This window comes from Misgurnus anguillicaudatus, chromosome 2, assembly GCF_027580225.2.
Source record: "Misgurnus anguillicaudatus chromosome 2, ASM2758022v2, whole genome shotgun sequence".
NCBI classification, from domain to species: Eukaryota; Metazoa; Chordata; class Actinopteri; order Cypriniformes; family Cobitidae; genus Misgurnus; species Misgurnus anguillicaudatus.
This window is the reverse complement of record NC_073338.2, coordinates 29,404,653-29,428,490: the sequence shown is the minus strand read 5'-3', so window position 1 is coordinate 29,428,490 and position 23,838 is coordinate 29,404,653. Positions and strand designations below refer to the sequence as shown.

At 37.3% G+C, this 23,838-nt stretch overlaps 1 protein-coding gene across 3 annotated transcripts in view; it reads right to left on the bottom strand.

Annotated features, from left to right (window-relative positions):
- Positions 1-23,838, bottom strand: part of dpydb (dihydropyrimidine dehydrogenase b) — a 161,140-nt gene that overhangs the window by 131,710 nt on the left and 5,592 nt on the right. For all 3 annotated transcript variants that reach the window (XM_073876477.1, XM_073876465.1, XM_073876471.1), the window contains 2 exons: positions 13,371-13,481; positions 7,506-7,588 (listed from right to left, as the gene is read on the bottom strand). In XM_073876477.1, coding sequence (XP_073732578.1) covers positions 7,506-7,582 — 77 coding nt within the window. In that variant the 5' untranslated portion in view covers positions 7,583-7,588; positions 13,371-13,481. The remainder of the gene's footprint in view (positions 1-7,505; positions 7,589-13,370; positions 13,482-23,838) is intronic.

Sequence of the window (23,838 nt, the reverse complement as noted above, 5' to 3'; positions counted from 1 at the left end):
ATAAGTAACCTATTAACCAACAGTAAACGAAACAAGGCACACTTGGAAAATGGAGACAGGACTGCATGTAGTTACGATGGGGCAAGTTATTCATTTATTAGCTGTGCAGCTTGTAATTGCCAAACTAAATGCTGTGCACAAAAGAAGGAATGCAGCATTTTTAATGCAGCATGGGTGTTAAGATGACATTGTGATATTGATTTTACTAGTAATATTGTAATTTGTGTTCTACCTCAATTTATCACTTGTTTGTAAAGTATTTGTAATGTTCTGAATAAAAAGTAATTTAAAAACATAATTAACTGTCTGGTTTTTACAACTTTCATTCAGGAGCAAAAATCTGCCTTTAAATTTGACAGGAATAAAGACTTGTCATTATTCATTATAATATCGACTGATACAGAAAAAAAAAGATAATTTTTTTGGCCATATCCCTAGGGCTGGGTATTGGCAAGGGCCTCCATATACATGGGTCATGATACGATACGTATCACGATACAATACGATGCGTTGCATGTTGCGATACATTGCAATACTTTTTCTTTTTTTTATCAAAAATGTAAAAAAAATAGAGCTGAACACCTAGGAAAAAAAGTCCTAGGAGGGAAAAAATCCTTGGGAGATAATATATAAACCCCTTGGGAGATATATATAGGTTTTTTCCCTCCTAGGACTTTCTCTTCCTAGGTTTAAAAAAAGTTGTAAGGTTATTAGGGGGGGTTTTCCAACACCAGGGAGTCAGCAGACACTGGCTTAACTTAGCACCATCTTCTATACGTTACATTATTAACACGCTCGCTTGTAAAGTTTATTCATATCCGCCACATTTTGCCACTTATGTTGTCTGTCGATTTTTTCTGTGTTTTCCCCTGCTTCAATTAATGTAAAGCTCCTTTGAAACAATTACCAATTGTGAAAAGCGCTATATAAATAAAATTGAATTGAAACTGAATTGAGTGTGAATTTCTTCAGGCAAACAGAGCTGTTTTACTTCTTTTATTTCTTTTTTTTCTTGCAAACAAGTGTCAATCTATAATTAGTCCAATTTACATTAAATACAATTAGAAGTGTCATCACAAAAAAAACAGTGCAGCAAATGATATGCTCATTGTGCAGCATTATTTCAGTGCAAGACATGCAGAAAGAACAAACGTAAGGATGACCCTTGACTGAGCACAGAGCTGCACAGAGCTTACAAACAAAGCCTTTTTCCAGCTCCTTCACCCTTCTTGTAAACCTGTCTTACACCATTCTTCCCTCTCATTACAGACACAGAGGCAAAAACAGATCCCGTGCAACAATCTTCCTGTGAGACATCAATCTACATTGGCTTTTACTTTAACCATCCCACAATTCTGAAATAAACTGTTGCTCAAGTGCAAAAACACACCACGCAGGCATCAGTGCAACAAAACACGATAGTGATACGAACAATGTTAGCTCATCTCAAAACCAACGTGGGCTTTAGCGAATGCTGTCAAACCACCTCACGCCTCCCACCACTACAAACTTAATCCCAAACGCTCTTCTGTAGAGATGATGAATTTATCATGTGTGTGGGAGGTCATCTTGGAGAGATACCCGTCAAATTCCACACTTGCTAGGACATGTAACTTGTGTGGACCGAGTCATAATGAGGACCCTAGAGAGGTGCCAGACCTCTCAGAAAGGACATAGGGATACTGTCCTCACGCAGGCCGGCTCTGTCATCTTAATTACTTAAACTATTTTAGATACTACCAATTAAGCTTGGCTCTGAATCAAAGGAACCTGCTTTTAGACTAGGTGCTGGGACAGATGGGATGAGAAAACGGTTTTAATGATCAATCCACCTTTATATACTGTGGCTGCTGTGTCAAAGTGAAGACAGGAAAAAAGGCTTCTGTCAAGGGTGTGGTGGTGCAGAGGATAATAAGAGGAGCTATTCCTCATTACAGCTCATCAGTTTAACAACACAACATGTTACTTGACTTTAGTCATCTGACGTGTGTGAAAAACCATTTGACAAGAGAGGCTGAAAGCACCTGTCAACTTTGAGATCCTCGTTTTTATGCTGGAAAGTACCAATTCTTAACTCTTAGGTAGCGTGCACACCAAAGCGCTTTCGCTGTCGGCCGGCATATGTTTTCAATGGAAGCAATGCGCTTTTCAAAAAAGCTATAGTAAGGTTACCACATACAAACCGGTAACTCTCTCGATAAATGCACAATCAACATCAGTTATCTTGCAAACAGACAACCGCATAGCAGTTGCCCCTCCCACAAGAAGCGGATTTTGCCTCGGACGCGCGTCAAATGCTTGCTTTTTCCGCGCGTCTACTCTGCTCTACACGCGCGAATGCATTCAAAGTGTTCAAGCGGCAAACTAGGCTCGGTAGACGCGATTTTGACGCCCAAAACGCGGTTGGTGTAAACTCAGCATAAGGCAGGGCTAGGCAATATACAGTGCCTAAAATTTGATATAGTATAGTTCAGGGTTCCCACACCTTAGTTAACTTCAAATTCAAGGATCTTTCAAGGACTGTCCAGGTCCAATATCCTTAAATTCAAGGACTAAATGTGAAGGGACACATTTCAAGTGAAAGCAAGGTTACATTGTGTTACCATTTAAGATACATTGTTACAGTTTCCTTTCAAGGGAAATCGCTCTGCGTCACTGCGGTGACACTTTGGGGACGCTTCCAGGGGTAAGTGCGCCTGAATGTGTATATCAAATTCAGCCAATTGTGAGTCTTAACGACAAAAACAGGGTGACGCGGAACTAGGAAGTATATCGCTATCTGAAATATTGCCAAAGACACAGTTACAGGGACGCAGGAAGTATGGCAAGGGAGACGCAGCGTCTTGTACCTTTCAACAGTTACATATAGGGATGTCCCGATCAGGTTTTTTTGCCCTCGAGTCCGAGTCATTTGATTTTGAGTATCTGCCGATACCGAGTCCCGATCCGATACTTCTATAATATATAAAAAAAGAATAAATAAGAGCAAAAAAAACAGAACCAGGATGTTCCTTATGTCATGCCGCACACATTGCTGTTTCTGTGTGAAGTCAAAAGAGTCTAACTCTGTGCCAGCGCATAACTACAGATGTGTTCAAAAATAATGAAAATATATAGTATATGTACAGGGGTTAAATTGGGATTTGTTTTGTGGGGATGCTCTGTTCGGAGGGAGGGTTCGAGGGGTAACATGTTTAACCCTGACGACAGCAAAGCCACTGGTGTGTTTCAATGACATTTTGGACCTCTGATAGGATTTTATAAGTTTCAGTTTTAAAGCTGTGCCACATGTTGACCCAAACTTTAAAAGCTGAACTTTAAATTATGCAAATCTATGAGTCTGACACCCTATATGCATTTGTTGCACATGTCATTATGCACAATTGATCAAACTTTGAAGGAAGTTATAAGAATCAACCTCCTTGAATAATTCTAGGCATAAGATAGGCTACCCAGACTCAATTAACAAGAAAAACAACATACTGATTCAGCAATATATCTTATAAATTAGCCATAGAGATTCCCTAAGCTGGTCAGCAGTTATACCTACAGTTAGGTCGTAATTAATCTGTATAATCAAAATACATTATTTTATTAAACTATACAATCAGTTGTATCCAGTTATCAAGTTAACATATTGTAATGAGATGAGTGACATGGCTAGACATACTTTAATACTTTGTTTCTAGACTTAGTTTTCTCGACGTGGGCACCATTCTTACCTCTATCTCACATCTCTACAGTATCCTGCGCGAATGCGCGTTCTTGAGGTTCTGAGTGAGACGCGGAGCTGCGTCTGAGCACATGGTGACAAAAACGATCAACGCGTCGTTTAAATGAGCGGTAAAAACCTGGTTTTGTCGTGGGTTCCTTGCACGCACGAGTGCGAAGCCTATGAATGAATTTGAAAGCATGTCAATAGGCTTGTTCAACTTCATGCGGCGCCTCAACAATCGACAGCCGGGTGACGTCAAACTACCGCGAGAGTGATCCGCGAAATCATACGGAGGAGTTTGCTTTTAAATCGCTCTCGCGGAACTTAGACGTCATCCGGCTGCCGGTTGTTGCGCTGCTACATGAAGTCGAACAAGCCTATTCTCTTCTCATCAGTTCACACGCACCAGCGCAGCGCGTACACTGGTGTGGAGCAGAGCGAGACCTTAATGGATTTTAAACCCTGCATATGTATCCGAGTCCTGATCGGGAGGTAACGTCCGATTCCGATCGAGTCTGAAACCACGTGATCGGGGCCAATTTCCGATCACGTGATCGGATCGGGACATCCCTAGTTACATACGTAACCAGAGACGTTTTCATGTGTCAAACACATCTATGCAAAAAGCATTTTGGAATGAATCAACATTCGCATACAGAAGATGTAAGCATTTAAAGTGAACAGTCTAGAATTTTAATGATATTATCCTACACTACACAGGGAATAATACAGATTTTCTTTCCAGAAAACTTATTGGATAAAATAGATTCAAGCACATTCAATGACCTGTATCTATGTATGTATATTTTCAAAAACTTCCCAGTGCCTTGAATTTTTTCCCCAGATTCACAAACTTTCAAAGATTTCAAGGACCCGTGGGAACCCTGATAGTTCTCAATTTTGAAACATTTAAAAAGCAGACTTGGATAAAACATCCTAAATGTTTACTCTAAAAACACAGTGGAAAAATAGGCACTTACAACTTTATATTAAAGGGGCCATGGCATGAAAATCTGACTTTTTCCATGTTTAAGTGCTATAATTGGGTCCCCAGTGCTTCTATCAACCCAGAAAATGTGAAAAAGGTCAACCCAGTAACTTAGTTTTGGTAAACCATTCTCTGCAAGCACATGAAAAAATAGGTCGTTGAAATTTATGATGTCATAAGGAGCTCTTATTATAATAATACCACCCCTTAATTTGCACTATCCAACCACAGCAATGCCATTTAGTGCAGAGAAAAGCACAATTGAATTTTAATTGCAACAAACCACCATCATTGTGATCAGTGTTTGAATTTCATCAGCTCATTTGCATTTTAAAGGACACGAAACGCCACATTTTTGCACACACCTACAAAGTGGCAATTTTAACATGCTATAATAAATTATTTATATGATATTTTGAGCTAAAACTTCACATATGTACTCTGGGGACACCAAAGATTTATTTGACATCTTAAAAAAGTCTTGTACCATGGCCCCTTTAAATGAACATGTTAAAGCAGTTTGAGGTGATCAAAAAGATAACAAGAGCTCAAAAGTCTCTTTCCACACCTTTGTTGCTTACTGTTGCGAATATTGTACGTTTTGAGCTACTTGTGAGACATAAAGGGGGCGGGGTGAAATTTTTGCCACATTAACCTACTAGTGCCATTTTTAGCACATAAATCTTAATTTTCAACAATATAATACATTCACGATATTCTGCAATTTGATATCTTTAACACAATTATCTTGATAGTCTAATATATTCCCCAGCCATGGTGTAGGGGAGTTAGTACTGAAATTCTCTTGTGACCAAAATGCAAGCAGTGTTTGAAATTGAATTTGGAGAGACCAGTGCCCTGTAACACAAGCCGTAAAAGTTGCATGAGTCTTTTATAACAATGAGTGAGATCCGCTTTTATTTTTTTAAAACAATCTGTTAACAGAACATGTCAGGAGCATGGTAACTAGCTTGGAGATTCGATCACCCTCATATGATTTTCTTATGTAAAACACAAGAAGCACAATACAGTTATATACAAAAAAGTGACCATGAGCTGTCAAGCAATTTATTCCCATATACACAACGAAGCTGCCTAATCTCGCGTTTAATCAAAAAATATCACTGGAAAAGCACAGTTTTCTTTGATTTATCACAATAGACTCAATGCTGCAAATGTTTCAATTAACCATCATGAAGGTGTGTCATCAAAATATGCTTACTGAATCTATATTGCATCATCTTGGAGACTTGTAAGGTATTAAACGCACTACATGAACCAATCAGTGTAGTTCTTAATGAGGAGTCAACTTTCTGGCTGTGTCATGACACTAGGGATCCAGAGCCGAGCCTTCCTCTGGTTCCCAACAAACAGGGCAAATCAGCCAGCTGCCTCCTGTGATGAACACCAGAGTCGAGCACGCTGCTAAGACTTTCATGTCCGGCATTATTAGCAGTTATAAAACGTAAATCTTTCATCAGATCTGCCACCCAGCACGGCGGGGGAGTTTCGTTTAGAGCAGGATTAAAATCAAACCTCTGCAGGACCGAATTTTGCATTAATGTCTGTAATAACTCTCCGGCTCTCTTTCTTTTAACCTAACTCGTGATTTTCACTGCTGTTTTGGGTTTTCTTTTTTATTCATGATCAACAGATGCAATGCTGTGCTCATGCATATTCTATGGCATGCAGAATTAAGTCATGTTAGTGATTTTGGGTAGCGGTCAGAGGTGCCATTTCAAAACAGATTTAAACGGATCATTATATTGAGAAGGCAGACGTTTGCAAAACATATCAGATGTGATTATTAGACCAACGATAGGGTGATGGTCTGATTGTCATACATGTAGTAATTTATGTATTTGTGAGCTTTATCAGACCCCGCTTATCGAGAGCAGATGGAGCAGCATTAAACCGAACTTAGCACATTTATTAAATCTAAATTACTTTTAACTTGCCGTCTTAAAAAACACTCATGATGCAAGATGCTGAAAATCCGCAAGGCGAAGTTAACGCAACTGCCAGCAGCGTCACGTGTACACAGATCAACATAAAAAAAAAAAAAACATGTGCGAATGGAATACAAGGACGTGCGCTGTGTCAAGTTAGCCCTCAAATATACAGATTGACAAAATCAGTTGCGTAATGAACAGCTGTGGAACGCTAGCCAGTACATGTAGAAAGATATGGAAACAAAGCAAGCAATATAAAGACTTCTAAAGCTACAATGCTACAATGATGTAGTCCTTGATAATCTTGCACTGTGTTTTTCTCAGCAAAAATCTGATTAATTTAAGTAGATGTAATATCATTTGCTGTTTTATGGATTCACAACCTTGATATATTTTAGTCCAGAGCTTGATAGTCTTTTTATTCACAAGATGTCAGTCTTTATCGTTTGCATTGCATTTAAGACTATTCTTTATTTAAAGAACCTAAGCCTCAAGACCAGACGTCCTCATGATCAAGCATTCTAATGTTGTCTTGGGATCCCCAAAAGCATTTTCAACTAACAAATTAAACATTTACATTTTTCACTGTGCACTGAGCCTTAGCATCTCCTGCAGGGTTGAAGAGTCAAGGCAAAGCCCAGAGGGAGGCTTCCCTCCAACAAATTAATCCCTCAGAAAAGCAGAGCCGAGTGCTGCTTCTACACTCATCCGTTCCCTCAATAATGAAGAATGACTTACGATGCAACCCGTCCTAACCTCACGAAACGCCGCGCACACGCATTCCTCCGGCTGCCCACCCAAAACTCCTCCTAGCGGTGACTCGGACTGTTGCCATGGAGACAGTGCTTACCTCAGCGCTTCCCGAAGTGCCCCACGCTCGCTCAAAGTCGTGTGCTTGATGTCATCAAAGTTGTTCTCCAAATCCATGCAAGACTGCGAGATTTAAACACAAAGAGACAAATTTTTATGACAAAATGTGACACATAGTTGCATAATAGTTCTATAGATAAAAGTTTGATTACACAAATATTTTATTAAATTAGTAGATATTTGCAACAGTGCCATGTATAATATAATACCATATATTTCATATAGTTAAACACCTGTCAGTGTGCAAACTATGGCTTTTAAGAGGTGGTAAATCTCTACAGTTAAATTAATGGATTTGGCAGATCATTTATCTAAAGATGTAGCGATTACCGGTTTAATGGTTAACCACACTAAAAATGTCCAATGGTTAGTATTACCGTGTCATTTTTTAATTACCGTTAAATCGTGTCAGTTTCAAGGCTTGAAAACACCTGTCCAGCATCAACCAATTTAAGCAATAACGCAAGACAAACACATTCATTCACGTCTGCTCCCATGTGTTTGTGATGACAAAAATTCAATACATTTTCACATTTAGGAAAATCTAGTTGTACTGACACGTTAAAAAATATTTTTTAGACAGATCCATCTTTTCTATTCATTTTCCATTAAAGTGCACCTATTTCATTGCTAAAAAACGACGTTATTTTGTGTATTTGATATGTGCTTGCATGGTTGGTTAAAAAAAAAAAAACGTTTTTGTAGCTCCAGATTTCACTCTCTTTCTGAAATGCACAGATTTAAAAAGCTCTGTGTCTCCGATTGGCCAGCTAACCTGTACGTTGTGATTGGCCTGAATACCTCTGGCATCCAAAATGTGACGCTCCTTACCATGTTTAAAAGATTCGCGCACACTTCAATGCTAACAGGAGTTATGGAGTTACTATGTCGTTCTTGTCTACATAACCAATCCCAGGAAGTAGAGGTCTTCTCGGGTCCAAAGAAATGTACCCGACCCGAAATGACCCGAATCACTTCATACCCGAACCCGACGTGCATAAATAAAAAAATTTTAAAGAAAGACCCGACCCGAGACAAACCCGAGAAAATTAGACCCGAGTCCGACCCGAACTAGTGAAATTTTTTTTTTAACTCGACTGGAACCGGATGTAAACGGCACTGACGTGTGTGCATTCTGCAGACCCACGCGCAGCAGTAAGACAGAAAGAAACTCCGGTGGCCTTGCAACCAATTTGGTGAGCTGCTCCATTCGTTTTACTTTGTTATCTGACGACGACACCAAAGTAACCGCTAAAATGTACATTTATAATTGACTGACATGTTTGTCTCAATGAAAATGAACCTTCCGACAACCACACAATGTCGCAAGCGCTCTTGGCAAACAGATGTGAGGTTTGAAAAGGACATTGACGCACACAGACGAGAGAGTTCGGGTCTTCTCGGGTCCGTTCAGAAAAAAACACATTCATTTTTAAGTTACCCGAGACCTGATGCCGCTATTATTGTACCCGACCCGTGTCCGAGGCACATGTGAAACGTTTAGACCCGAACCCGATCGGGTCTCGGGTCGGACCTCGGGTTTTCGGATCTAAGTGGACCCGTGAAGACCTCTACCAGGAAGTAAACTGTTGCCTACAATCCGTGTGTTTGTTGTATTCCAAGAAAAGAGATTTACGCTGGAGACGATAACTTGCCGTCATTGTTTACTTTGGGGTATTTACCTTTTGAATATCGTTAACATGTACTAATACACACTTTCACACCAAAGGAAATGTAAAAACATGAATCGGACAATAGGTGCTCTTTAAATGATGTGATCTGATGAGCTCTTTTCTACTCTGTTTGATTCTTCCACGTTGGTCTGAGCGCAGGTGTCCTGCAGCTTACTCCTGGGTCATAAAGTACACATGATTTCTTACAACATACGCAGACAGATGACTTGATTATTTGTCCTGTGTTCATATAAAAATCTGATTTACTCACTTGCGTTTCATCTGAACTAGATGAACATTTATCTCACGACCCCAAATGTGCCATGGTTAATGTTAATGCTATTTATGTGATGTTTATGGAAACAAAAGTGCACTTACAAGTAAAATTGATTTATTTGGTTTGCATCAGTACTTTTTTATATCTTTAAAAATTGTTCACAAAACCATGATAATATTGATAACCGTGGTGATTTTTGTCACTATAACCGTGATGTGAAAACAGTTTCATCTCTAATCTGAAGCAATTACAGTGCAGCACACTTGGGTATACTTTTTTTTTATCAAACCATGCATTCAAATGCATAAACCATTTGTACTTTCATCATGATAAATAATTGTGTCATTTGTGTTTGTAGATGCACTTGGTAGCAGCATTTTGACATTATTTAAAAATACCTCAACCTAAAAAGTTGTCTTTAAGGTCACAAAATGGTTATAAATCCTGAGGCACCTTAGGAATATCCTGCAAGCTGTAGATTTTAAAAAGTGCTGTATAGAAGGATTATACCATTGAGTAGACCTAATATACTGTTCAGAGATTATCCTGCTTTTAAAGATTTAGGAGTTTCTTCTTTAAATCGGAAGGATTAATTGGTGCCATTTAACACTGTAACATGACACGGTTGACATTATCAGAGAGGCATTAAAAAGGATTCCCCCCAGCCCCTCCCGTTTTAAGAGGCAAAGTTCAAGCTGTTTAAGCTGGCTCCTTTATTCTATAAGCTAATTCAGTTTCGCAGAAGCTATTGTGCAAACTGACTTAAGCTACTTAATGAAATTCAGAGGGATGAGCAGCCAGGAAATTTCCCTGCACATATATAGGATGGAAGCTCCAGGAGAATAAAATCACAACATGATTGAGATTGAGACTAACTCGATTTCCACACACCGAGTTAATTTATGGCATGAGGCAGAGTTACTACATTTTATTATTACACAGATGGGTGCTGAAGATGAAACCAATCCAGTGAGCCATCTGATATTCTTCAAGAGTCCTTCATGACCCTTCCCTGAATTCTTATCTTTATTTGGCAACAAAGATACAGGTTTAGAAGAGACTATATAAGCAATATATAGTCTGTGTTACAAAGCCTGGTTTAAATTAATAAAATGCTGCCTTATAATAATACCCTGGCTGCCATGTGAAGGTTTTGCTTTTCATTTTATATTCAAATGCATTCACAAAATATTGTATGGTAAATTCACAATGTTCAGACTGACATGTAATTTTGACTTGACAGATAGATTACATTTCCAATTTTTTAGAGATCTATATAGGCCACATATAGTATGACTATAAGGGTTTGAGTCAAAGGCCCAATTATTATGTTTTCTCTAGTTATGATTTAATGTTGCTTTGTTTGAAACACTTTGTAAATAGAAATTATAATACTTTTAGTGAATCCTACAGGCAAAGGTTATTGGCAAACCTATTTCTTTAGCTAAAAGTTTGAACTACGTTGTCAGGACTATTGTATCTTTCATAAATGTCAGTTTGGGGCATGTTGTCACACTAAATTTCTATGCAGACACATATCTTTATTTTGCTCTGAAAAAAAAACAATTCATTGAACACATATTTGGGCCTACCATACACCCGGTGCAATGCAGCGTATTGCGCAAGTGTTTTTTGTTAGGGCGCAGTTATCATTTTCACGTCCAGCGTCACGCTGTTTAGATAGCAAATGCATTTGCACTAAAACCTAGTCTTATCGTACTTTCTGAACTATAAGCCGCACCGGAGTATAAGCCTCATCTTTTAAAAATGTGTCATTAAGACGAAATAACATATATAGGTCACAGTGGATACGTCGCGTTTATTTAGGAAATTATTTCACAAAATCCAAGCCGAAGAACAGACATTTATTCTGGAAAGGCAAGTTATTCAACTAAACAATAGCAGACAGAACAGCAGGCTGAATAGATGTCTGTAGGTTAAAGTAATATTATCAATTATTTAAACGATAAACCTAGCATGCAGAACTTATCTGGAAGGTTGAATAGTCTAAATTAACAAGATGAACAAGCCAACTAGTGTGAAGTTTGCATACTCGTCATTCTGCATCACTGAATCCATTAAATTACATAAATACAGAAGCAGCATGTGGCAAAATCTTGCGGCTGTAGACGGTAATGTTGTCTCTTGCCTCATAAATGTCAAAATTAATTTATACTGACTTACAAGGCGCACCTGACTGTAAGACGCAGCACCAGCCAAGTTATGAAAAAACGCTTATAGACCTTATAGACCGAAAAATACGGTAAGTCTATAATCAATGGTGCAATACTGTTTTTGTTATGTAATGAGCGCGTTAGTAATATGTGCCTATAAACGAGATGACTGAGTTTGCTTATCACATACATGGATGCGCAACAGCACACAAACGTTTTAAATATGAACAATTTTCTTCTTCCACTCGTTTTTCAGTTTACAAATTCCGCCATCTAAATGTTGCGTGAGCGCAACTGGCTTTAAAAGGGTTGGGAGATAAGACTCTAATTGGTTTATTGCACGTTATGCCCAAAACACACCCATTACTCATTACGAGAATATGAACAACCATTTTAGACTATGCGCTAGGCGCACAAGCCATTTTTCCCATTGTTAAATTAGCAAAAGTGCATTCGGACATGTCCTTTTAGACTGTGCGTCCTGCTTTTAAGACCATGCGTTTCTATCGTTAAAATAGGGCCCAATGACTTCCTGTGACAACGTGCCCTGGTGGTTTTCATTCCACCCCCCTACATGTATGATAAGAGGCTGCTGTGTTGTTGACAACTCTGTATTTTCATTGCAAATGCAAAAATACTTGACCTGTGTCCACTGTGTGTCACACAAGACTAATCTCGGGGCTTCTGTGCGGTATTAAAACTCATCTGTGTGGTAAAATGAAACATAATTACATTTCCAATTACACTGAGGCATTGTTGGTACTGGGATAACCATTGACATTTTCACTTGAAATTATGTGTAGCATTTTTCCCTGCAAAGGATTAGTCTAATCCAACATCTTGGGGCTTTATTATTATTAATTAGACAAAACGCTTAGTTCTGGGAATTGGTAGTAGCCTATAATTTAAGCAGCTAATTAATATGCAAGCTCTGGAAACAAGATTTGGTATTTCATCAACACAGTCGCCACATGGCGAAAAAGCACTTAAAATGAACATTTGAATATGCTTATGAGCCTTGACTCATAGGACTCACAGGATATGATCATAACTGAGAGGAAATGTGAAATGTTTAATCCACTTGGGGAATTGGGGGGCATCTGCTTATGATGCATTTTCATAATGTCTCCAGGCTTTTGCTGTAGTTTTCTGATGAGTGCAACACAATTACTCATTGATATATTGTAAGCAAAAGGGCAGGAGTCAAAATTTGAATCTCTACAATAATTGGACAAACTAGGCGAATGGAACTAATTATAGAATTATAATCGTCTGCTCTATTATTGCTCATCAGGGTAATATGATCACAGCCATCACCAGCATAATCACTGAATCTCCACACCATAAACTATTATCAAAGAGTTCTCGTTATCAGCTGTAAACCGGGAGGAAGTTTGTTCACAGAAGATAGAAGCCGCAAGGGCTACAGTTTCTAGAAGCAGAGAACAAGCCTCAACATCTCACGCCGTTATTTTTCTTTAAGATCTAATTTTCACTGTGCTGAGACGTTGAGAAGAGCGCTGTGATTGTACCACATCAGCAGCAGTAAAAGTTCCACAAACAAGGAAAGACGTACCAGCTCGGTATGACGTGACAAGGGTTTTTCTTCACTTTGGCTGTTTCTTTAATATTTAATGCGAGGCATAAAGCACCGGTATATGTGATGCTTTGGAAAAGTGAGAGTTATTTTTACAGTAGGCTACAAGAGGCTGTAGACTCACATTGCAACTGCTCTCTGGGTTTCTCTTCCAGTACTTCTTTTCCTTCTTCTTTGAGGCGGTGGAATGGAGATCCGCGTGGGTCTTCACCCTCGGGTTCAAGGCAAGAATGTTCTGAAGCACAATTTAAAGCAAACAAGATTGTTAAATCATCAAGGGATCAATCGGTGCAAAAACATCATGTAAAGATGCATAAAATTTTTTAAATGAATGAAATACAAATGAAATAAACAAACAGCAGAAGAAAGGCAAAACTATGGCCTATTTGCACATTTAAGCCACACACGTAAAATGCATTACATACAATATTATCCAATCGAAGTGGCATCTACAAATAAATGAGACTAGACTAGACCTTTTTTTTTAAGCAAGGCAAAGTAATCATGGGTGTAATAGATGTGCCTCTCTATGAGTGGCAATCAGAAAGTGTATTTTTCCAAATATTTTTTTAAGCCACTGTGATTTCTGAACACATTCACTTCACACTATTCTAAACTACTTCTACAGTATAAAGAACATAAGAGCAAAAAAATAATGCATTTACTGAATGTCACGCAAACATAACTTGAGAGCCATGTTGAGACCATTTTTTTCAGCCATGCACATGCACCCTACCAAATCAGAGAGCTGGAGGCAGGAACCAGTGCAACTAGTTCTTTTAATGGCAAACACAATTAACGGGCAGTTTACTAAGGTAGCCGAGAACAAGAGAGAGAGAGAGGTCATCATTACCATCAAACTAATACCAATTTCACGCTCTTCGTAGTGTAAAAGAATACCATGTCCACCATTATGTCGTTGTGCTGAAACACTATTTGACAAAGGCCAGAAGTAAATTGAAATTAGCCACTTTGGTATTTCATCCCCATATGCAACATCTATAATCACTTTTGCTTTACCTTAAAAAGAGGACGCTTAAAAAAAGTTCTGCCATGATGCCGTAGTGACTGCATGTGAACATTGGTACAATTAATACAGTTCATAATCACAGAAATATGCAATAGCAAGGCAATGGCAAGGAGTCATGCGCTGTAGCATTTTTGCAGCATTCATGTACTTTCATAAGATTAGGCTACATAAAGCAATAAAATAGCCTTTGTGCCTTTTGAAATTTGTTTTCATTGCCTATATCTGAAAACTTCCTATAACAAGAAGAACTTTGTACATTAATCCAGAGATAAAGCGTGAACTCGATGATAGATGCTGTGTGCTGGGTGGCGTTGCCAAGTCCTCTGCTTTTTTCGAGATTTTTCAAGTCCTTTGCTTTTTAGATTTGAGCTACTGTTTAAACTGTCTCCACGGGTTGTTTTATTCCTGCGGGTTAAAGAAGAAAGGATTTTGTTCATTAGTTATTGGTATTTGGGCTATGAAGAGTAATGGGGATGCTTTTGAGCTAGTTTTGAATGTTCATTTTGATGGTTATGATATGCAAATCTGGCAACCCTCACTGGGCGCTTGCGCACATAGATATATACAATAGATGTCGCCTTGGGGTTCTAAGCATGCGTCAAAACCGCCGCCATCTTGGAACATGGGTCTTGTCATTGGAAGTAGCTGGTTAACACTGCTATCTCCGACTGTATTTCGAATTCGTGGAAGATGCTGGACTTTTGTGCTGCGTATGGATGTTAGGGCTACTAGCAAAAAAGTAGATTTTCAAAATATCAAAACTTTCATTTTTTCTGGTCTCAATGCTAAATACATGTCTGACTGTTGAAACCATCGCATGTGTACATGTCTGACTGACCAAGAAAATCGCATTCATGACGATTTATGGTGATTTTATTTCCGTCACACCACTGCCTAATGACACTGATGCAGGGCTCTCCTGTTTCAAGATGGCGTCTCTATTTGACGCATTCGTTCCAATGAACTGCCGTAGCCAAGGTGACATCTAGTGTACATATCTATGACTTGTGGAGACGTTTGGTTTGGATCATATAGAATGTACAGTATATGTAAACAAACATTTTAATTAGATTGCAATGTTTAGGATGCATGTAAACTTTATTGTCGTAACCTTCAATCGGATTAAATTCAGTGCGACTGACAAAATTGTGTGCATGTAAACATAGTGTGACACAATTGTGTGTACAGTATGCCGCTGTTTCCAAAACAAATTCCAATCACATTTTGCCATTTTATGCAACAAAACATTTCAAATTACTTGTAAATCATAAGTTTGACGGCAAACATAGTGAGATGGAGCAGGAAGGGTAAATTATTGGTAAATCTTTTAAACTGTGTTAAACTGTGCATCATCCTTGAACCATTTTCTAGAAACTTAAGTTTTTATTTGTTTTCCTAAGAAAAAAAGGTTGGAAACTAAAGTGATAGCATAGTTTATTTGCACATCCTGTCAGCACTGTTTTAATTTCCAGTTCTCTAGGATTTTACGTACAGTAGCACCTTTTTTAGACTACCACTGAAAATACCTATCTGCCAAACTTAATTGGGACTGTACAGCAATTGCAACACCACTGCATTCCAGTACCTGATTTGCATGAATTGCAGGCAGATAGTGAATAAGATACAAACATAAGTGGTGCACCTAGCTCAATAGTTTGGCTATTGCTATATGATGTTATTATATTAGTTTACCACTTGCATACAGTTTTAGAAAAAATCTTAAAAATGGTTCAAAGATGAGACTGAAAAAATCAGGTTCGCAAAGGTATTGTATTATTCTCTTTCTGGGACTCTGCTGATAACTGCGTCAGTCAAGCTAGTGTTTATTTGCTATAATAGGCTCAGTCTGTGAAGCAGGAGTCATAATGAGAGAGTTAGGCCGTGTTTGACCAGCCGCAGATGAACAGATTGGAAAATCTATGGATGACAACCTCGGAGTGACGCACATTTCGAATCGTGCCAAAAACGGAAAACAAAAAAGTATTAATAAAAAGTGCACTTAATCAGAGTCTGTACATAAAGAAACAAAATGTCTAGTACATTTAGTTACTGAATCATTTCCGAGTGAAGCCTGTTTTTGTAAGCAATGTAAAAACATTGTGCCCCTTTGCCAATTATCAATACTGTGTAAGGGAAAACACATCCATAAGGAGAAGAGATCTATATAAGAAGAAATCGATATCTCCTCTAAATCCCCTCTGTGACTGTTAAACAAGCTCTAGATGGAAATGATAGTCTATTTCATGTCAGATGGGCTTTTAGTGGAATAAAGATGTGCCTGCTTTTACAGTCAGCATATTGTCAGGGTTGTTCCGATTCCGATACTTGTATCGGAAATGCCGCCGATACCAGAAAAAAATTGGCATCGGAATTGAACCCATGTATCGATCCGATACCATTTTCTTAAACGGGACAAGGTATACCCGCTAGCAAAGCTTAACATTGCAAATTGGAACTTGTTTCTTCTTCGCGGCGCAGAACGCAAACACGGAAAGTTGTGCTGTGTTGCCACAAGCAATCACTGTTTAGAGCATGCAGTGAAGAAGAAATAGCAGTATGTCAGCTGTTTGGCATAATTTCAGCCAATGAAACGGCAACATTTCTAATATGCCATGCTGCGATTTGATGGGTGGCACAAGTATTAGCAACTTTAAAAACAAGTAACTTAATATAGCATTTAAAGACATGTCACCAGAAGAACACGATGGCTACATAAAGGCTATATGGCAAAGATGAATGAGCTCTGCTCTATTACTCAAGTCTCTTATTTCACTACATTGTGGCTGCACTTAGTGTTTTAAAAGGACTTGATTGAGTATAAGTTACTGTTGCACCTTTTTTCTGCTTTTGTACACTAAGAAAGGATGTGTTAATTTTTAACACTTTTTTGTGTTATGCTTTTAACACATTATGTGTCATTTTGTGTTAAAATAAAACAAATGTTGTGTCAAATGTAATACACAGAGATGTGTGCATTCTGTACTTATTGTGTGGATTTATTACTACTAACACAGCAATAAACTAACACTAGCTGGGTTTCCATCCAAACGTGAAGCGAATCTTTTCGAAAAAGAAAACATTCCAGTATTTTTCTCATTTTAATGGACTTTAATGGACCCCAACACTAATAGATAGATAGATAGATAGATAGATAGATAGATAGATAGATAGATAGATAGATAGATAGATAGATAGATATATAGATAGATAGATAGATAGATAGATAGATAGATAGATAGATAGATAGATAGATAGATAGATAGATAGAAACACCCAGGTATCGAATCAGTATTCTGTATTGGCCGATTCCCTGAGCCCAGGTTTTGAAATTGGTTAGAGAAAAAGGGTATCGGAACATGTCTACTTGTGGCTGTTTTTGTATTCTCTTCTATAGGTCATAAGGTAATCCGTAAAGCTGCCTTTCCACTGCACAATAAATAAATAAATGCAAATGAATGAAACAATAAACAGCTATGCATATATGACAAAGACTGCCAATAACGTAGGCCTATATATATTACATATTAAATTAATAATGTATTACTAATCAGTAATCAATAGTTTAATTTAAAGGATTCAAGTGTTACTGATAAAGTTAAACAAAAAGGATTAAATAATTTTCACCTTGCAGTGTTTTGATTGGAATACACTGAAATACAGTGTAAGCTGTCAGCATATCGCATGCGTTGTAGTCGCACAAGTAAAAAAAATTAACTGATCCAAACGGATTTGAAAATTACGTATCTGCAGACGGTCGGCACCTCACACAGCCCCTTTGCAACCCTCCATATAGGAAATGAATAACTTCTGGTTTATCTGCCCTTATTTATCGTGTGCAGTGGAAAGGCTGGGTATTGGTTTTAAGACAACTTTTAGGAAAGGTTTTGACCCACTTCAAATGTTGTCAAGTGTAGTTTACTAGAGATACTGTACAGTAAGCCTTTTTTCAATTGAACTCTGTCTGTCCTCAAGTTAAAGAGGGGACTTTGCTTTGTTGGCTTAAATAAAAACTAAACTAAAGTGTAAAAAATAATCAAGATTTAACTGTGAACTAGCTTTCTTTTCTCAAAATATCACAGCTTCAGGTCAGGAGACCTATTAAAATAAGCTGTGGGATTCAATACAATAAAATCACAGCAGAAGAACATACTGAAGAGCGAATGTATACATTTGATTAAAAGACACCAGCCTATGGTCGGGAGGGGAGGACATGACAGAAAGGTTACAGCGGGCATTACGAGCAGCATCTGATGTGCTGTGTATTCCATTTCCACAGGTAGAATTCTGGAGACTGGCTTTATCACTCTCTGCTGGTCATACTGATCCATTGAGACAACAAATCAATACTGGCTTTTCCTGCCAAAGTAAGCAAAATTTGCTTTATATCCAAAAACAAAGAACAGTGAATATGATCAAATGATCATAAGAAATAATGTTACTTACACCCCCCCACCCATCAGTGCGGTATGTCGTATTCTACAATTAATAATAACTAAAAAACAAGCAAATTCATATGTAAGCATTTTGCAAAGATGTAAGCAACTTGACCCGTTTCCAAAGCACACTTCATCTTTCATAACACAGCCCCTCCCTCCTTAAGGCGGAATGGTTAAACACAATCTACAGAGATTCTTGCCTAGTCTTTTTGCTTGAAATCAATACACGAATTGATCTTCCATAGCTGAAATGAAGCCTTGGCGCTCCAGCAGCCCAGCAATGTTCAGCACAATCCCAGAATATCATTTAGTCCTGTAACATAATTATGGAGAGCAATACAGATCATTTGGCATCAACATCATCTTGCTCAGCTAAAGGCCTCCTGAAGCTTCAGTCCGTTATAATTGAAACAGAGCTGGGGTTCATTCACACAGGAGAGTATGAGCATCTGCATAAATATAAGTCCTCTGTTAGTGGCCCACAACGCTTCGTAACAACTGTGTTCCCATACTTTGTGAATGAGTACACATTTAACACAGTATCAGCCTGATAGTAGGCTACTGTATAATATATAATATGTAATTATACATTAACACGTCATATGAGACTGCAGTAAATACAGATTTTGCTTCGAGCGAATGGAGGACTGGGAGTGCAAAAATTATAAATAAATAAATACATGTACAAACAAATATATAAAACAAACATAAATAAATACAAAAGTAAATATGCAGAGAAATATAAAAAACAAACATAAATGAGTATTGCAACTTTGATTTCTTTATTTTTGTATTAAAGTATTTTTAAAACATTTATTTATTTTTGTATTTAATTATACATTTTTATTTAGTCTTTTATTAATGTCCACATTTATGTATTTATTTATGTATTTATGTGAACATTTAATTATTTTTTTAAATGTATTTATTTCCACATTTATTCATTTCCACATGTATTTATTTATACATTTATTTATTTCCACACGTATTTATTTATACATTTCCGTGTCTAATATGTAAATGAGGAGGGGGCGTGTTTTTCTTCAGCCATAGCAATGGAGCACAGAGTGGCAATGCTTCTGAGCCCACAACAGTCACAGACCTGTTAAAGATGCGGTTAATGTGTGCAAGAATCCCGAACGGATATTTATAACGTGATGTCCGGGGTAAAGAATATGCATGCTTATCCTGTAAATACAGAAACAGTGATATTAAATTACTTAAACTGTGATTTTTGCCATTTCGCCCACCTCTCTCAACATTCATTTCACTTGCACTACACTCCAAATCATATCCACGCTCTTCCCTTGCGTGTCATTTTGTAAGAGCAAAAGATGTGACTGTTGTGGCCTCAGAACACGTGTCTACACAAGCATTGCCACTCTATGATCCATTGCTATGGCTTACCACTAACAGATATTAGACACGGAAATGTATAAATAAAATAAATGTAAAAAAATGATTAAATGTTCATATAAAAACATAAATAAATACATAAATGTGGAAATTAATAAAAGATTAAATAAAAATGTATAATACGGAAATAATATTAATAAGAAATAAAAAAATATTTTAACACAAAAATATAGAAATCAAAGTTGCAATACTCATTTATGTTTGTTTTTTATATTTCTCTGCATATTTATTTTTGTATTTATTTATTTATGTTTGTTTTATATATTTATTTGTACATGTATTTATTTATTTATATATTTATAATTTTTGCACTCCCAGTCCTCTATACAAGCGTTTATATTTACACACAAAGTTTATTAATGAATAAATTAGGATGCAGCACAACAACACTAACTTCATGGGTTAAATCAAATACAAGCCTTTAAGGTATCAAGTGCATGATATCACTTTTAACAGTCTGAAACAAGTTGACAAAATATTTGCAATAGAAAGAAAAGCAGCCTGCCTGCCATGCTTTCCAAGGACAGCGTATTTCTTAATACTGCTTACTTAAACCTGGGATAATCATTGACTTAGGGCCATGAACCCGACTGTGGTTGAAAGTTTAACCAAAGGTGAAGAGTCATTATCAATGTCGGTTTCTTACACAATACTATTTCTAGGCTTAAAATAAATGTTAAAATGGTCAATAACGTAATTGTAAAATAGTGTTTTTATCAACCTTTGTAAACACACTGGAGAACCTGCAATATTACGTCATCGGAAAGGAAAGCAGACCACCTGCTGCAAGATTAAATAATCAGTTTAAAACAAGAATACTATATCGCACTATATTGGTTTATCTCCCTTGTGCAATGGCACTGCATGTAACCTTTTATATAATCCTTACATCAGTAACATATGTCGTACTCCGAGGCCAATGTCTTGGCAACCACTACATGTAATCACAGACCATTACCGTGATTATAATAAATATTCACAACTTTCCTCATGAATTGAAAAAGGACATATTTTAAACTGCACAGATGAAAGCTCCACTAGGTACAGCACCTAACTCTGACACCCATGATATGGATGTCTGTCAGCTAATGGGGCTTTCATAACGTTCATATTGCAATTTTGGCTTTTAAGTCGACAATTTTTCTATCACGGTACTTGACTCGCTATCAGGAAGTGGTCATTGTTGGGGTTCGGGGCCTTCCATAAAAAGCCGTAGCCCTTTGTGTAAGCGGCCACATTAATCTGGTTTTTAACGAACGCTGATGGCCGTCCCGGAGGATTTTTTAATGAATCCGTGAGCACACACAAAGGCACACGTTTAGCGCTCTCGGAAAAGCAGGATATTAAAATGAGACGTCTGACAGCATTGCCAAAATGAATGGCCAATTTAATTGCCCCACGGACAGCCATTATTATGACATTTAGTGAGGTATTTTCAGTGGCAGACAGGAGTCGTTTAGAGCGCATTTTAAGTGCACTCTGCACGCCAAGGTCACGTTGCCATAGTCATAACACTTATGAATAGAAATGCTAATGAGAGTCGTCAGTAACAGTTCTATTTTCTCTATGAAAGTCAATGCCCATATCTGCTCAACTTAAAAGAGAAAGCTTTATCTCACCTGAGCAGAGATGTCATCCAGTGTGTGCCGTGCATACCAAGACTTCATAAAAAAAGGCTTCCCTTTTAGGTTTACCATTTACAAGTATGGTTGATGGATAGTATTTGGTAATGCCAGATCAAACATGGCTAGCAAAGCCTAACGCTGAAAATCACGGTAGTGCTCTAGGTTCCATTTGAATCGAAGATTTATTTCACTCCGACGCATTTGGTGACTGAATGGAAATTTGATTATTACTCACTGTGTTGTGATTCGACTTAATTCAGTTAATTGGTTTTAATTCAAGGACATGACGTGTTTAAAATCTTTCGAACAAAGTGTGTGCCCCTGTTTTTTTCTCCTAAGCTAATGTAACCACTTAATTAGGAACCTGCTTTTTTAAGTGCGCTTGATAAGAACAAAACATGATTTAACAGTTGTTTTTCTTGCCACTAAGTCCTGCTGTTGAAATGAAAAGTTGCTCAGTAGTTTAATGTCTGCACCTTGCGTAAAACAATATCCCTGGTTATATACAAAACCTAGTCTTCTTAAGGCATAGTGCACAATATGGAGTCAATGTGTCTTATATATGACTATACACTTGTTTATCTGGTAGTAGAAATCATATTTAAATTGACACTGTATAATTTTAACCAAGTTCACTAAGTTCATCAGTATTGTGTAAAACAGCTAATGTGAGTACACTTACTCAATGTGGGTCCCTGTCCAAGGTTCTGAAATACCCACAAAGCTGCAGACAAGGCCATTCTAACTTGTTAGACTGCTTTTTAAAAACCCCAAGAAATGTCATACCCAAACTACAATAAGTACAGTTAATGAAGCATTTGCACTTAAAGCATAATTTTATTTCATTTGAAAGCAGACTCTTTTTTTGTGATAATCAAAAAACGTAATGAAAAGGCTTATGTCTAGGTATTATGTCTAATCAGGGGCGTTGCACAAGAACTCGGGCCCTATGCATAGGCAGGCCTGATGGGCCCCCATGCCTCACCCCCATAATATATTTCAGACTTTTTAAGGTCCCTCTCTTCCTTTGGTAATCAGCACTGGTTTTACCCCCAGTCTGACGCCCCTGTGTCAAATAACTTTACAAAATATATATGATGCATGTGCATGAAAGTAAACTTAAAATTGGCCATATATCAATCTAAAAAATGTTATGCCATTGATTTTACCTTTTTTATTCACCAAACATTCGGGTGGATTTATAACTTGTCCTTAAATTTCACACATGAATTTGCAAAAGTGCCCTTGATCAAGGCGTGTGTGTTTATTCAACACTTGCAGTGTGTGTATTCACTCACAAGAGGTGAGCGGGGCACAAACTAACGCAGGGTTAATTGTAACACGGCTACTTTACACATTTATACAGGTGCCAAGCAATCTGTGCTTTTGATCTTTTTCTCTTACTATCAGAACATGATCTCCTGTAAATTTGTAAAAAGTGTCTATGTGTTTTCGTAACCAAAAGAGTTTTTTGGAGGCATGAAAGATGTTTTTTTTTATTTCTGAGTTGAGTGTGTAAGTCACCAAATGCAACTTTATATTATTTTAATCACTGTCTTGTTACCTAAAAAAACATAACACTATTTTAAAACATGTCAACAACTCCTAGTAACATTTTTACACAGCGGGGTTAATTGTGACACAGTGTTACAGTGACAATGAAATGAAAACAATGTAAATACTATTTATCAAAATGATAACTTAATACAATATCAGGGGAAATAACTGACAATTATGACATTTTTGTCTTAATTGTGCAGCTCTTTAAAAAAAATCTATTTATATGCATTGATGCATAATACAAGGATGGTTGTATTATACAAGGATGCATGTGTGGATATCTATCTATTATAGACAGATATATAAACAATACCCTCCTTTAGTATAAAGACAAATTTTTATTGAATTATATGTGTTTAAACAAAATGTTCTAGCTGGTGTTACAACAAACCCTCTGCTTGTTACAATTAAAGGAATATTCCATTTTCTAAAAAAAAAAATCCAGATAATTTACTCACCACCATGTCATCCAAAATGTTGATGTCTTTCTTTGTTCAGTCGAGAATAAATTTTGTTTTTTGAGGA